Here is a 16277-nt window from a genome sequence, read left to right on the forward strand (position 1 = left end):
TGCAGTCTACACTATACAATCAAAAAGTTTGCAGGTGTTAACTGGTGTTAGATTAGATTTAGACATTTATTCACAAAAAGGTAGGAAACTAATCAACCTTGAGTACCCCCAAAAGCACACATTTTGTTGTAACCCTGGACAAGCACACCTGATTCAACTTGATAACTAATCATTAAGCCCTCAATTAGTTGAATCAGGTGAGTTTGTCTGGTGCTACAACAAATATGTATGTGCTGTTGTGGGTACTCAAGAACAGGAGTTGGGAAACACTGCTCTGCGCAAATATTGATATAATAACTATCATATCGAAGTAAACTTGGAGTCACGTAATGACGTGTGGTCCCCCCCACTACAACTCTTTGGGAAAGCATGCAGTTTATTATGCTACAGATTAAAATAAATGATGAAGTTCACAGGGTGGTGAAAGTGCAAGGTGATGAGCTTGATGCTCCCTTCCAATAAATATCGAGGGTTTTCTTCTGGTGACATGTTAATCAAGGCCTGGCTGCCGTTTGACAAATATAAATACGATAGCGCTGTTAGCTAGAAAACCATCAGTAGAGTTGAAAATGTGCTGGAAACTCATTTAACTGCAAAATGGGTACATTTAACCGCAAAATGTATTTTATGTGCACCACGTGATCACGCGCACACAGCCTTTTATCTGCATCATATCAATCAAGTACATTTGATGGAAACACTGTCAGAGTGGGAAATTCGCATATTGTTTTTATGCGGATTTGATCATATTCACATGAAAACCGTTGGAAATCTAGCTAATGTTGCTCATTCCTATGTTGTCTGCCAGAGGTGTTACAACCGTGATATATCTCTGTGACACCCAGCTCCAGCCCACATCACAAACAGGCTGCCTTCATCCATTAGTGGTGGACTATTCCCCAGTATTTAGCGTGTATTTCCGCACATACACTCTTAGAAGAAAGAGTACCAAAAGGGTTCTTCGGCAGTACCCCATAGGAAAACCCTTTTTTGTTATGGGTTCTACATGGAACCAAAAAGGGTTCTTCAAAGAGTTTTCTTATGGGGACAGCCAAAGAAACCTTTCAGGTTCTAAAGCGTGACTTTAGTTACTTGCTTCCCCATACCTGGAGAATATGAAAACCGTGTGTTCTATTTGGAGTCGGAGATGCTTTTGAAGCTCATGTAGAGCGAGCTGACCACTGTGGCCTCATAGTCAATGGAGTCTTTCCCGTTGGAAGGCCTTCGGCACAGCACCGTCAGCTTATTGGGCAGCTGGCCGTTGAAGAGCAGGTAGATGCAGGGGTTGGCGCAGCTGTTCAGACTTGCCAACAGCATCAGGATGGTGAACGTTGCGGCTGCAATGACAACACAAGGATAAATTACACACATTTACTGCGCCCTACGCCTCGATCACACCGACAGTGTCATTGCGTTTTGGTATACCAGAAGTACATTAATTTCCAATGGAACGCAGCGTTTGCCTTGCAGCATTGCGTTGCAGACAGTGGAGGCTGCTGAGGGGGGATGTTCATAATAATTGCTGGAATTGAGTAAATGGAATGGTATCAAACCTGGTTTCCATTACTATGAGCTGTCCCCTCCTCAACAGCCTCCACTGGTTGCAGAGGCAGTTGCAGTGTGTTCTGTGTGGTGCATATATTGGATTTATCGAAGGTATGCACCAAATTGTATGTGTAGATGGCTTGACAGAAATGGTAGCAGAAGGTGAATGTTGAACTTTTTGTTGCACACATATCCAGATTATGCTGGGCACCATTTTGTCCAATGATGCTGTAGGTCTGATTGGCGTGTAAGAGACTAGCCTAAATCAGAGGGTGTGTACCTGTGGCGTGAATACCCTGGGCATGAGGTGGTTGGAGTTGTCAACAAAGCAGCATGACATAAATATGATGTCATGTTTTCAAACTACCAGTAGATTATTTGAGAAGACATATAAAGAAATATGTGCATTTGAACAACAGCATAAATACACCTATTTCACTTTTGCATGTCAAAAACCAAATGACCACTGCTGCCACTGTTTTGAACAGGTTAGATCATAGGCTACTATTTAGAACGAGCAGCCAGCTCATGTCACGAACAAATGAGTGCACCAGGGAGAACATAACATGCATGCAGATGCAATAAGTGAAAACCCATTATCTAACTGGGAAAACACATTATCTAACTGGGGATAGCTAGCTAACATAGGGTGTGTATGTAAAGTGCGCTCAGAAACCGATCTTGGCATTAGTAAATTCAGAGAGTTGTCAGATTGTCCAATCATAAATTCTGAACACACAACACCTGCTGAATATTATTATTTTTTTGTGTTTTTTAACCTTTATTTAACTAAGCAAGTCAGTTAAGAACAAATTCTTATTTTCAATGACGGCCTGGGAACTGCCTGTCCAGGAGCAGAACGACAGATTTGTACCTTGTCAGCTCTGGGATTACAACCTTCCGGTTACTTGTCCAACGCTCTAACCACTAGGCTACCCTGCCTCGAATATGACCAGTGTCAGTAAACATTGGCAGCAGCACAGTTCCAGTCACTAACACTCTAGATAACATGAAAACAGTCTAACCAGCTCTGTTTGGGCGAATAAAATGGTCAGAGTGGGGTTTCTCTCATTTGTGTCTGGAAGTAGCTAGCAAACTATCTAACTTTAGCTTGGGCACTTGACTGCCGTTGTGAGGTCAGAACGCTCGCATCAAGCTTACTCCTCTGCCTGAACGTCCAGTGTGCGCTCTGTACGCTCCGAGAACAAAATTCACTGAATTTATGAACGGACAATCTGACTGCACTCAGCACACTCTTGACACTCCAGAGTGAATTTACAAACGCACCCTTAGTCAGATATTAGTTTAAAAAGACTTGAAATTGGCATGAGAGTGAACTGTTAACCAGCTAGCAAGCTACTTATCAAAGGAAGATAGCCTAACTGGTTCATTTGACCCAAAAATCATCCAAACTATTTATCAAAATTACTGTAGCTGGCGAATTATTTTCTTCATCCTTTGTGATTGATACACCCAATTTTGGTCTGTTTTTGTCCACACAAGTCACCCTGTCACCTACCTTGATGGACAATACAATTGGCCAAGCTTGTTTGTCCTACCAGATCCGCAATGAGAAGATTCTAGCTAGTGTATCCCTCTGTCCTTCGACCTTTCTTGGATGTTGTTGTCTAGTTTATCAGGTCCCAGGCACCCGTGACTGTTATGATTATTTATTAACAAGTTAATTACAATTTGCATTAGCAGCATCTATACCTGATAGAGCAGATCAAGCGTTTTTTTCAAAAGCAACCACTTTTGCATGGGAAAACACAGAATTCTACTAATAACTACACATGCTGAATTATATTACTTTTGTTTTGAGACTACTTTGCTGGCGGACAGAGCGGGCACCTGGTTCATGCAGTCAACTTTAAGCCGGTGCAAAACAAACCTACACGTGCGCCCGAGCGAGGTTAATCAAACCCAAACCCCCTCAACATTCAGCATGGCCTATGCGCCCACGGAGGCGGTGCTGATGCAGGCTGCTTGCAGTCGCAGATGAGCAGAGTAGTAACTGAACAGCTTGTTCTGAACAATCTATTTTTGAAACAGGAAAATGTACACATCTGCCCCACTTTCATGAGCGTTTAAAACACAATCCATGATTGATATAATATATAGGCTTATATATTTTTGATACAAATAATTACTATATAAAATATCTATATTGTTTTATCACAAGTGGGGCGCCATCCCTAACGCCCTATTGACAGTCATATTTGGGGACTTTATTATACATTTATAATAAGATTGATATCCGTGTTCTTACTTTCTGTTGGCGCGTCCTTGTCCCACACAGACCAAAGCTGGACCGTGAAGAACGGAGTCCAGCAGATGATGTAGGCAAGTACGATAACCACTGTCATCTTCACAGTTTTGATTCGTGCTTTGGACACACCAGCCACGCTGCTGGTTCTGGAGGGCAGCTGAAAGGCAACCCCGCTACCCCCATCCTGGTGCGTCTTTAAGTAAAGGTTATTCTGGATGGCTCGACAGATTCGCACCTGGCACACCACCACGGTCAAAATGGGCAAGACAAAGATAACCATCGTGGTCCAGGTGATGTAGGTCTTCAAGCCCCAGGGCTGGATAAAGTCCGCCCAGCAGTCGAACACCCCGGGCGCCACCTGGACCCGCGAGAAGATGAAGATCTGAGGCAGGCCGCCCACGAGGGATATCGCCCAGGCGACGCAAACAGGGATGTTCCAGTGCTTGCGCCTCCTCTGAAATTTGACCATAGGGTTGCAGATAGCCTGGTAGCGGTCAATGGTCATCACTACGATCATGTAGGTGGACGCAAACATGCCTACGACCTGCAGATACTTCACCAAGCGGCACACCAGGTCCGGTCCGATGAATCTGTCCGTAATGTCCCACAAGAGCTGCGGGCACACCTGGAAAAACGCCACAACCAGGTCCGCAACGCAAAGGTGGAACACCAAGACACGCATCTTGGATACCTGTTTGCGCCGCTTCCACAGAACCAGTAGTAGACCCGTGTTCAGGATAGCGGCACTGACGAAGATGACGCTGAGCAGCGCGATCTCTACTTTGGCCAGGTTCTCATCCCGGGGCATGTCCGCAACCTCCATCATCAGACTGAAGTTACTGAAACTGGCATTAAACGGGTACATGGTTCAGGTTTGGAGAGCGAAGAGGCGGGTGCCAGCAACTTTACGCACGAGCGGTCTTCTGCAGAGAAACAAGACACAAATTGATACACTGACTAACAGAGATACTTTGATATGCTATTACACTAATGTTTGATATACCTACCATATCTGATCTAAAACTACTGAGTTCGTAAGATGCGTTTTAGGCTAATTTAACATTCAAAATTACAATGCATCAATGCTTAAATACTGACATCATGTCCGAGAATTTTAGATAACCTAAATCTCCAAATAACTATTAGCCCAATGATTTCTACCCATCAAAAAAACATAGGGCCATAGGTTAAAGAAACTTTGGCTTATAACTTAAACAAAGACAACTTAACTGATATTCAGTTTGATTGCAGTGCGCAGGAGAAGTTGGGGAGGGGTCGACATGAGCTGCAACCTAGTAGTCTATTGATGAGGTGTTGCATCTGTTGCTCTGGGTTTTATATTATTTGCGTGGGAGCAGGGTGGAGCTATCCTTCAGCTCCAGATGTTCGCGCGCACAGCGACTGCCACCTTTCATGATAGAGAGCCCGGTCCACTCTATCGACAATTTGTTTTTTTAACAACGCTTTCATTTTTTATTTACAGCTCGGTCATAGGCTAGAGTGCTTCAGGCTGCTAGGCTGTCTGTATAGGCTAACGGATGTTTACATTGGACCGCGCGAGGTATACTGTTTACATAGGCACCAAGTGTTTGTAAGTTGTCTCAGCCATTCAAGAGAGTTTCCCTTTCCATGAAGAGCTCAATCAAAGACTGTACAGTTTGAGAAACTCTGTGGCTCCATGTTTATACAGAATAATTCCAGTCATTATGTATTAGCTTCCTAGGATAATGAGAACAGCCCAATTTAGACAGAACTGAGCTTCCTGAAACCTTAACCCCAAATGAGCAGGTTATATAAAAATCTAATAAACAACGGGTTTAAAAAATGTTTTGATACAATTATCATAATTCATAGGCCTACAGTATGCCTGGCAGTGGGTGGCATTGTTTAAAAATTGAATGAATGTAACATTTAAATAATAATAATATTTCTATGAGTGCACAATTGGACATCACCAGCCACTTACTGTAACTTTCAAGATGTCGATTATTCCCATTTGACCAGGGTTCAGATCCTGCCCGTGCAAATGCTTTGTGTTCCATCCACAAAATGGATCAATACTGACAATACATGCACTCCTCTAATAACAATCTACCCTAATACCCTATGACCTATAGTCTCATCCTCCCTATATTGGCTTATCCAGACAGACACATCACAGGGCATGGGACATGTGCCAATGTTCCTGACAGCCTCCAGATGTTCTGAAACAGACAGTGTTGATTCCAGACACACAGTTGACTCCAGCTGGTTACAGATGTTTTCTCTGGAAACACTGGAGGAGAAATTACTCTTACACTTTTGTACTTGGGGTCCCTCTTGCAAGAGGCCTATCACAAATATCATACTTAAGTATTAATGTGCATAACAAATTGGCCAGTGTTGATTTTTTTGTTGTGTTACATTTCTACTGTTGATTCAGGAGTTAAATTCACTCTGTAAGAGTGACATTAACACTAAGTGGTGTAAAATAACCATCAGTGTTGATGTTAATAGTTTCAAAAGTGTTATACTGTTCACTGTTCACTGAAAAAAGTATACATTTAACACTTTCAGAGTTAAATATACACCATTGATTTTGCTGTATGGAACACACAAAAGATCAAGATAATTATATCACTATAATAACTCTCATTGGGTCCTTAAAAATATTCTGTTGCTCTGACTGATAATAATATGAGAATCTCTCTGACTACTACTTCAAGGTCTCAGAGTAAGTGACGTCACCGATTGAAACGCTATTTAGCGCGCACCGCTAACTAAGCTAGCCGTTTCACATCCGTTACACCTATGCCGATGTAACCGATGTGAAATGGCAAGCTAGTTAGCGGTGGTGCGCGCTGTTTCAATCGGGTCACATCACTCGTTCTGAGACCTGAAGTAGTTGTTCCCCTTGCTCTGCAAGAGCCGGCATTTGTGGCGCGATGGGTAACGATGCTTCATGGGTGACTGTTGTTGATGTGTGCAGAGGGTCCCTGGTTTGAGCCCAGGTAGGGGCGAGGAGAGGGACGGAAGCTATACTGTTACACTGATGTGAAGTTTGTTCTATAGAAAGTATTTGACTCGGATGTGTGCCACAGAAAGTATATGACTCAAGTGAAAAAATTAAGGAAATTAGAAGGGGAGGGAGGATTTCAGCAAGGCCATTTTCTTGCCTGCAGAAATCCCCCCCTCCTTCTATCTTGGAACTGCAAGGCCTGGCACACTTCATAACCATTTTGGTAGCTCATGTTGATCAGTAGTGTGTGCCACAGAAAGTATTTGACTCTCGGCAGGCAAGAAAATGGCCTTGCCGAAATCACCCCCCCCCCTTCTAATTTCCTTAATCTTGTGGCTAGAGTCAAATACTTTCTGTGCACACATCAGAGTCAAATACTTTCTATAGAACAAACTTCATGTCAGGATAGGCAACCAAAATTAATCTGTAATGTATGTGTGTTATATTAAACAGAGGAGGGAGTCAAATATTGGCAAGCAATAAACATTTCAAAACAACTACTAGTCGAATAAGACACGGGAGAGATGACGAATTTTGGCAAAGAGATTTATTTATAGACTAATACACTTGAAACAAATAGCCAAACTGAAAATTGCAGACATTACTAGTTTCTCCCTCGGGATCAAACCGCCATTAAAAATAAAATGAATCGCAGCCTAATGTGATCATTGACAGCTGCCTTGAAGAACACAAATAAAAAATGCTTTCTGCTACTAAGATCAGTGAAATGTAGGCTAAACTGACAATGGAGTGAAGAGCAGAAATCTCAACTAGCAAGCAAGTCACAGCAATGAAGAATTGAGTGTGTGCGTGTTCACGTTAGGGGGGGTTCTGGCAGGGGGGAGATTTTCGGCACAACACCGGCCTCAACACGTTACAAAAAGAGATTAACTGTATAAGATGTCCTGGGGACAGGAACAGGGTATGGTAATAGGGGCCATGCACACAGGTTTGAGTGTCAAGAACTGCAACACTGGTGGGTTTTTCATGCTCAACAGTGTCCCGTATGTATCAAGAATGGTCCACCAGCCAAAGGACATCCAGCTAATGGCAGGCCAGTGGTCGAAAACAGGTAATTGATTAAAGAGGAAAAAGGAGCCTGCTGCGAATTGTGCAGAGCAACAGGCGGGCTACAGTTAGTCAACTGACAGTCTAGTATAACATTGGTGCCCAAAGACCCATAAAATAATGCACAACTCATCGTACCTTGACACGAATGTGGTATGGCAGCCGACGACGTTACAGAGTTCCACTTCTTTCAGCAAAAAAACAAAACTGCGATTGCAGTGGGTTAAAGTACGAAAACACGCTGGAGAATTGGAAAAACATTGCCTGGTCTGATGAATCCCAGTACTTCTGTTTCACTCTGATGGGATGACTAGGGTATGGAGAAAACCACAAGTACATCCATCATGCCGCGTGTCAACATTGCAGGCTGGTGGTGGTGCTGTGATGGTGTAGGGTGTTTTCATGCAACACATTGGGTCCCTTGATGAAAGTGGATCACTCATTCATATATCTTTATGTGCATATTCTTTATCCCCTTACACTATGTATAAGACAGTAGTTTTTTTTTTGGAATTGTTAGTTAGATTACTTGTTGGATTATTACTGCATTGTCGGAACTAGAAGCACAAGCATTTCGCTACACTCGCATTAACATCTGCTAACCATGTGTATGTGACAAATAAAATTTGATTTGATGTTTGAATGCCACAGGATATCTGAACATCATTGCCAATCAGGTACATCCCTTCATGGCAGCAGTGTATCCATCTGCAAATTGATAGATGCACTGCTCTGCACAATTCGTGTCAGCCTCCTTTTTCTCTTTCATCAATTACCTGTTTTTTGACCACTGGCCAGCCATTGCCTGGATGTCGTTTGGATGGTGGACCATTCTTGATACACAAGGGAAACTGTTGAGCATGACAACACCAAAAACGTTTCAGTGCTTGACACACTCAAACCGGTGTACCTGGCACCTACGACCAAAACCCGTTCAAAGACACTTCAATATATTGTCTTGCCCATTCACCCTCTGAATGGCACACATACACAATCCATGTCTCAATTGTCTCAAGGCTTAATAATCTTTCTATAACCTGTCTCCTCCCCTTCATCTACACTGATTTTCGAAATGGATTTAAAAGGTGACCTCAATAATGGATCATAGCTTTCACCTGGATAGTCTGTCATGGAAAGAGCAGGTTTTCAGAATGTTTTGTGCACAGTAGTTTAAACTACTATACACATTACATGACCAAAATCATGGACATTAATATGGAGTTGGTCCCCCCTTTGCTGCTACAATGGCCTCCGCTCTTCTGGGAAGAAGAATATTGCTGCAGGGACTTACTTCCATTCAGCCACAAGAGAGTTAGTAAGGTCGGGCACTGATGTTGGGCGATTAGACCTGGCTCGCCGTCAGCGAGCCATCCCTAAGGTGTTCGATGGGGTTGAGGGCTCTGTACAGGACAGTCAAGTTCTTCCACACTGATCTTGACAAACTACTTCTGTATGGACCTCGCTTTACACATGGGGGAATTGTCATGTTGAAACAGGAAAGGGCCTTCCCCAATCTGTTGCCGTAAAGTTGAAAGCACAGAATCGTGTAGAATGTCATTGTATGCTGTAGCGTTAAGATGTCCCTTCACTGGAACTAAAGGGACTAGCCCAAACCATGAAAAACAGCCCCAGACCATTATTCCTCCTCCACCAAACTTTACAGTTTGCACTATGCATTGGGGCAGGTAGCGTTCTCCTGGCATCCGCCAAACCCAGATTCGTGTGTCGGACAGCCAGATGGTGAAGCTTTACAACACTCCAGCCGACGCTTGGCATTGCGCATGGTATTCTTAGGCTTGTGTGATGCTGCTCGGCCATGGAAACCCATTTCATGAAGCTCTCCTGACGAACAGGTCTTGTGCTAACGTTGCTCCCAGAGGCAGTTTGGAATCCGGTAGTGAGTGTTGCAACCGAGGACAGGCGATTTTTACACGCTACACACTTCAGCACTTAGTGGTCCCGTTCTGTGAGCTTATGTGGCCTGCCACTTCGCGGCTGAGCCGTTGTTGCTCCTAGACCTTTCCACTTCACAATAACCACACTTAAAGTTGACTGCAGTGCTTTTATTCAACTTTCCCATATGCAACCATTTGTGCAGGACTGTGCACCTTGTTCTTTGCCTTTTTCTGCACTTTAGGAACTATTTTGTCAATTAATGGCCCAATTATTCTACACACACAAGATGAGTATCTGGCTGCTGGTGTTGTTGCGGTGCTCAATGTCTGGGAATGCAAGCATCAGGCACTACCGTAAGGGCTCTTTCAATCTGGCTTTATTAATCACCTCTCCCTTTCGGGTATGGTCCTCCATTAACATCTTTTGACTATTTTGAGGGTTTACCTTTAAGCATTCATTTTTCACATTTCACAGAGACAGCAACTTCTGGAAAAGGGGAGTGGGGGGAGCTGAATAGTGTAATAAGCCTATGTACACAGTCAGCATAGGGAAATACAATATGATCCAAACAACACATTTTATAAAATACAGTACAACACTCAGGCTGCACTCCAAATCCATTCACACCGAGCCATGTGGCTTATTGAAAATGAGTATACAGTGTATGCCTGATAAAGTGTCGACCATTTAGGTGACTCAAATGCCTGTTTATGTACCCAGTCAGCCCTTTTGTGATAAAAAAAAAAAAAACATGAGGCACTGCAAGTGCTGCCAGGAGAGGTATGTTGTTGGCCTGTTTGTAATGACAGACATTTCAAACTGTATTCACTACAAAAATAGATGCAAAATTGCAACAATCATATAAGAGCAATGTCAAAAAGCTCCCTTCACTTCTAAAGAGGGTAATTGTGCGAACATTTTATTAACCTCATCCTTAGGCTCAATTCCTACAGCATAACTCAGTAGTTAGCTACAGCATAACAGCACAACTCAGAGCCAGCTGGTTGGATGAGATTACCATTTTACTTGCATCCATCTGCATGTCTTCTGTGTGTGTGAAAAACATTTAAAAATTCCACTGTAGGGTATAACAACATGCTGCTCATTTAGAAAACAACTTAACAAGATTTCTGCTCTACAAGTCATAATACTGCTGCTTTACAATTCACACGGTTTCTTTATTTCCCAATACGTAAGTAATAATAACTAAATCGACATCAGAAGGTCTTCTGTATCAAAAATGTACATTGTGTGAGGTAAGTAATTGGTCAGGAGCCATTGATTGACAGTAAAACGGACCACTCAGTGAAGACATTCTTTCCACGCCCTCCTCAACCGGAAAATAATTACATAACAAACACAAGCGACTTGCTGGCTGGCATGAAAAGACAAGATATAACAACTTTAAATAAGTTACCTTTATAATGTCGCTTTTGCGTTTATGACTATCTATATGTTTATGATACTTTCTTCAAGACATATCTTGTTAGCTACAGCTGCTAGATCAATTTATACTTTTCTTTTTTGCTAGCTAACGTTAAGTTATGCCTCAAGACATTCAAGGGGGAGAAGAACAGCTCCCGTTGGTAAGGTCTCTGAAAAGCGGAATACCGTCGATTGCAGTGTTTTGTAACCGGAGTCCTCGAATCATGCGACCAGTATGGATTAATTTCCGCGGGGAACCTCAACTCTACGATATTTTACAGCCAGGAAAAGGAATGAAAATGAACACCTTCGTAGGTAGGTAGAAGCTTGGCTAGCACCAGTTAGCAAATAAGCCACAGCGAGTAACGTTAAGTGTAATATTTTCTGTTAATTCAAGAATTGGTCGTCAATAACTCTAGTATACATTAAGGTGTCTGTAATATAATTTTAATTGTTAATAAAGGAATTCATATAGCTTCCAAAATATTGTTTTAGAATGGAGTAACGTTACCAAAATGGTTGCGCGGTGGCTTCAAACCAGCCCCCCCCCCGTCAGTCTTCTTCTGTCTTCTTCTGTTATTATATCGGTCCGCAAACCAACGTTAAAAGTGCATTCCGCCAACTACTGTACGTGTAGTGAACGAAAACAAAATAGGTGAAATGGGGAAAAAAATCATACAATATCAATCCAAAAACCCACACCACTCTTTGTCATAGTCCAAATCACATCCCTGAGCCTGTGAGAACATAACATCTGTCGACAGGATTCCCTGTAATGCCTCTACTGTAAAACCCCATAGGCCCCAAAAACTTTAAGCCACGCCCGCAATGCCTTTTTTCCCCCTCAGATTTTCTCAGACTGCGCTGTGCAGTTTATAACCAATGCAATAAACGATACAAAGTCCACCTTTTTTAAACATGCAACATATCAGAATCCTGTTTCTGAGTAACTACCATGGTTTCTTCAACGTTCTCTCACTTGTCTCAACGCCTCGGGATAGGAGACTTGTTGGATGGCCCTTACTCTTGCCACCTCTGGCTCCTTCACCCTAACAGGGCACTTCATAAATCCGGGCACATGCTCGCCACCACAATTGCAGCATTTCACCTCAACTGGCATACGATACACTTGACACATGCCCAAATAGTTTACATTTGTCACACTGCAGCGGTTTGGACACATTCCTATCTGGTATATTTTTCAGTTGCAAAGCACGCTCCTTATGCTCCTTGGACACACAAAAAAGAAAAAAAATCTTGTTATCCTCTCTGATACAACCTTATCCAATGCATCTATAATATTCATCGAGACGTCAAACAGATCTCCCAGATTACGCCAATGGTCCAAAACCCTCAGTCCAACTAAAAAAAGAGTCTGAGCAAGGCTTGACTTTACTAGATTCACAACCACTTCTCACGTTTTCCTTCCTGTTCGCCACTGCAGTCAAATCCTTCTTACTCTCATCTCCACTCGACACGCCGTCAGTTTCAAACAAAATATCCGCCTCCACCATCTTCTCCCCTGTCAGTTGTCTAGGGTTTTTTGACTATGGTATTGTGGCGATCTACAAACATCGGTCCACATTTTTATTTTATTTGTCATTTTTTGCAGATGCTCTAATCCAGAGTGATTTACAGTAGCAATTATTAGGTTTAAGTGCCTTGCTCAAGGGCACATTGGCAGATTTTTCGCATAGTCAGCTTTGGGATTGGAACCAATGACCTTTCGGTTACTGGCCCAACTCTGCTAACTGCTAGGTGACCTACTGTGTGGGCTTGACCGCCCACTCTTATGGAGTGTAAATTCATTACACTTTGTGACACAAAAGGGGAGGGTAACAGAGAAGAAAAATGGCCCTACCAACTAACCCTATACCCACCACTATTCCACTACCTGGCCCTATCTGATCCTACACCAGGCCAACAGCCTGGGAGGACGGGACGTTATCGTTCAGCACACAATGTAACTCTTCTGCAGTAAAATGTTGTACCCCCAAGTACTTCTCCGCAGCTGCCACCACATCATCTATTTTCTGAATTTAATTCCATTTCTGCAGTACAGTTGATAACTATGGTTATGAACGCTAAGAAGCCAACCTTACTGAAACATGTTATTTCTATCACTCTTTATTAGCCTCGGTCTGCTCACAGGGAGCCTTCATCTAGGCTTAATACATATCATTGGTTCAATCCCAATCCTCTGTCTAAATGCAAATACGTCACACTTTTGATACTATTTTGGAAACCTTTTGGAACTTAATTTTCAAATAAGCGAGAGAATCTTTCAAAAAATAAAGATATACCCTTACAGTGCACAGTTTAGCAAAGTTTCGCCTGGTTGTTTTCACACAAGCGTTACACATGTGTTTATTTGTTTGGCATGCTGTATTTGGTCTTGGTGTGTATCACCTTTCCATGTTTTTATTCTATCAGGTCATCCTTGGATGTTCAGAGATGCAGAGACAGATGATGCGCTGAAGGCAAATAGTAAAGAGATGTTCCTGCCCAAACCAATGGAGAATGGACAGGCTGTCCAGGTTAACGTCACATTACCAGGTTAGAGAAACATCAGGTTTGAATTCTCCTTTGACCTGTACAGATCATCTGTACACCGATAATAGTGTCGTCTCCCTGTATGTGAGCATCTCTGCTAAGAGGTTTGGACCTTTATGGCACTTTAGTGCAATTGTACTCCCTGTGTAACAGCAGGGTCACTGGTGATTATGACCGGTAGATCATTGTTCTGTGATTTGATCAGCACACATTATTATTTTTACTATTACTACTCTGCACTGAGAACACACATAAGGAATATTATTCCTTAATCTAATAACTATGTCATATCTGTGTATGTGTGTTCTCCCCTCAGTCCTCAGCTTGAAGGAGCGTGCCCTCCAGGTAGTGCGGCGCCTGGTCCGTCCAGAGGACTACAGGAGGCTGGAGATTGCTCGGTGTCTCCATGAGGAGCTGGAGGACCGTCCCAGCGTGCTGAAGGACCTGATGCGCATCGCCCAGCGCGTGGAACAGCGCCTCCTAGAAGACAGGCAGCAACCCCAGGATGCATGAGGAGCAACTTAGAGTAGGAGTGCTTATATAGGTATCGCTATATGGCTCTGATGCTGCTGTTGATGTTTCTGAATCTATCAAAATAATAAGATGACAGAATGTAAGATTGTTTGATTGGACACTGGGAGGTCAGGGTTGAATTCACTGCTGTAGCAACTACCGAGGGTCTTATCCATTTTTTGTTGTTGCAATTGTTTAAAATGGTCTTCGTAGCTTAGGAAAAAAATGTGTCAACCAATTCAGTGGTCTGACTTTAGAGAAGGGATCATCAACCTGATTCGGCTGCTGGCTGTTTTTGTTGTTGTTGCGGATTGTCAGGTGGTTGGAACATAATTACAATTAATTTGTAGACTGCAAAATCACTGCAAGAAGCCCAAACATATATACGATTTGTCGAAAGCATAATAATTCCAAACCTTGCTTACATTTGTGCACGGTCACATAGCTCTCTTTTTTGCCACATGGAAATACTTTGGAACAGATTTCTGAAAGTTCAATCACTTAGAGCTGATTTTATGTTTATTTTTTATGTCAACACACACTACCAGTCAAAAGTTTGAACACACTTATTCTCATTCAACGGTTTTTATTTATTTAAAAAAAAAATTACATTGTAGAACAATAGTAAATACATTACAACTATGGACTCATGTAGTAACCAAAAAAGTGTTAAACAAATCAAAATATATTTTATATTTGAGATTCTTCTAAGTAGCCACCCTTTGCCTTGATGATAGCTTTGTGCACTCATGACATTCTCTCAACCAGCTTCATGAGGTAGTCATCTGGAATGCATTTCAATTAACAGGTGTGCCTTGTTTAAAGTTAATTTGTGGAATTTATTTTCTTAATGTGTTTGAGCCAAACAATTGTGTTGTGACAAGGTAGGGGTGGTATACAGAAGATAGCCCTATTTGGTAAAAGACCAAGTCCATATTATGGCAAGAACAGCTCAAATAAGCAAAGAGAAACGACAGTCCATCATTACTTTAAGACATTAAGGTCAGTCAATGCGTAACATTTCAAGAACTTTTAATGTTTCTTCAAGTGCAGTCGCAAAAACCATCAAGCGTTATGATGAAACTGGCTCTCATGAGGACTGCCACAGGAAAGGAAGACCCGGAGTTACCTCTGCTACAGAGGAAAAGTTCATTAGAGTTAACTGCACCTCAGACATTGCAGCCCAAATAAATGCTTCACAGAGTTCAAGTAACGGACACATCTCAACATCAATTGTTCAGAGGAGACTGTGTGAATCAGGCCTTCATGGTTGAATTGCTTAAGAGAAACCACTACTAAAGGACATCAATAGTAAGAAGAGACTTGCTTGGGCCAAGAAACACAAGCAATGGACATTAGACCGGTGGAAATTTGACTCCAAATTTGAGATTTTTGGTTCCAACCACTGTGTCTTTAGTGAGACGATGATCTCTGCATGTGTGGTCCCCACTGTCAAGCATAAAGGAGGTGGTGTGGGGGTGATTTATTTAGAATTCAAGGCACACTTAACCAGCATGGCTACCACAGCATTCTGCAGGGATATGTCATATCAGGTTTGCGCTTAGTGGGACTATCATTTTGTTTTTCAACAGGACAATGACCCGACACACCTCCAGGCTGTACAAGGGCTATTGGAAAGAAGGTAAGAAGAAGGAGAGTGATGGAGTGCTGCATTAGATTACCTGGCCTCCACAATCCGTCGACCTCAACCCAATTGAGATGGTTTGGGAGGAGTTGGACCGCAGAGCGAAGGAAAAGCAGCCAACAAGTGCTTGGCATATGTGCTTGGCAAGACTTTTGGAAAAGCATTCCAGGTGAAGCTGGCTGAGAGAATGCCAAGAGTGTTTAAAGCTGTCATCAAGGCAAAGGGTGGCCGTGTTGAAGAATCTGAAGTATAAAATATATTTCAATTTGGTTACTACATGATTCCATATGTGTTATTTCATAGTTTTGATGTCTTCACTATTATTTTACAATAGCACAACTAAACATTTGAATGAGTTGGTGTGT

At 42.4% G+C, this 16277-nt stretch overlaps 2 protein-coding genes across 5 annotated transcripts; one reads left to right on the forward strand and one right to left on the reverse strand.

Annotated features, from left to right (window-relative positions):
* Positions 1-358: 358 nt before the first annotated feature.
* Positions 359-5109, reverse strand: LOC112217455 (oxytocin receptor-like). Of its 2 annotated transcripts, XM_024377752.2 has the most exons (3): positions 5045-5109; positions 3815-4737; positions 359-1337 (listed from the first exon to the last, which is right to left on the reverse strand). In XM_024377752.2, the coding sequence occupies exons 2-3, from the start codon at positions 4677-4679 to the stop codon at positions 1132-1134; spliced, it is 1071 nt and encodes a 356-aa protein (XP_024233520.1). In that variant the 5' UTR covers positions 4680-4737; positions 5045-5109; the 3' UTR covers positions 359-1131. The 2 variants fall into 2 exon arrangements, with proteins under 2 accessions (XP_024233520.1, XP_042153005.1); XM_042297071.1 differs by having other exon boundaries at positions 3815-5104.
* A 6003-nt stretch (positions 5110-11112) lies between these two features.
* Positions 11113-16031, forward strand: vhl (von Hippel-Lindau tumor suppressor). 3 transcript variants are annotated; one of them, XM_024377734.2, is made up of 4 exons: positions 11113-11516; positions 13635-13757; positions 14071-14298; positions 15860-16031. In XM_024377734.2, the coding sequence occupies exons 1-3, from the start codon at positions 11321-11323 to the stop codon at positions 14265-14267; spliced, it is 516 nt and encodes a 171-aa protein (XP_024233502.1). In that variant the 5' UTR covers positions 11113-11320; the 3' UTR covers positions 14268-14298; positions 15860-16031. The 3 variants fall into 3 exon arrangements, with proteins under 3 accessions (XP_024233502.1, XP_024233510.1, XP_024233494.1); XM_024377742.2 differs by having other exon boundaries at positions 14071-14280; XM_024377726.2 differs by lacking the exon at positions 15860-16031 and having other exon boundaries at positions 14071-14632.
* Positions 16032-16277: the final 246 nt, after the last annotated feature.

Source organism: Oncorhynchus tshawytscha, linkage group LG02 (genome assembly GCF_018296145.1).
Source record: "Oncorhynchus tshawytscha isolate Ot180627B linkage group LG02, Otsh_v2.0, whole genome shotgun sequence".
Taxonomy (NCBI): Eukaryota; Metazoa; Chordata; class Actinopteri; order Salmoniformes; family Salmonidae; genus Oncorhynchus; species Oncorhynchus tshawytscha.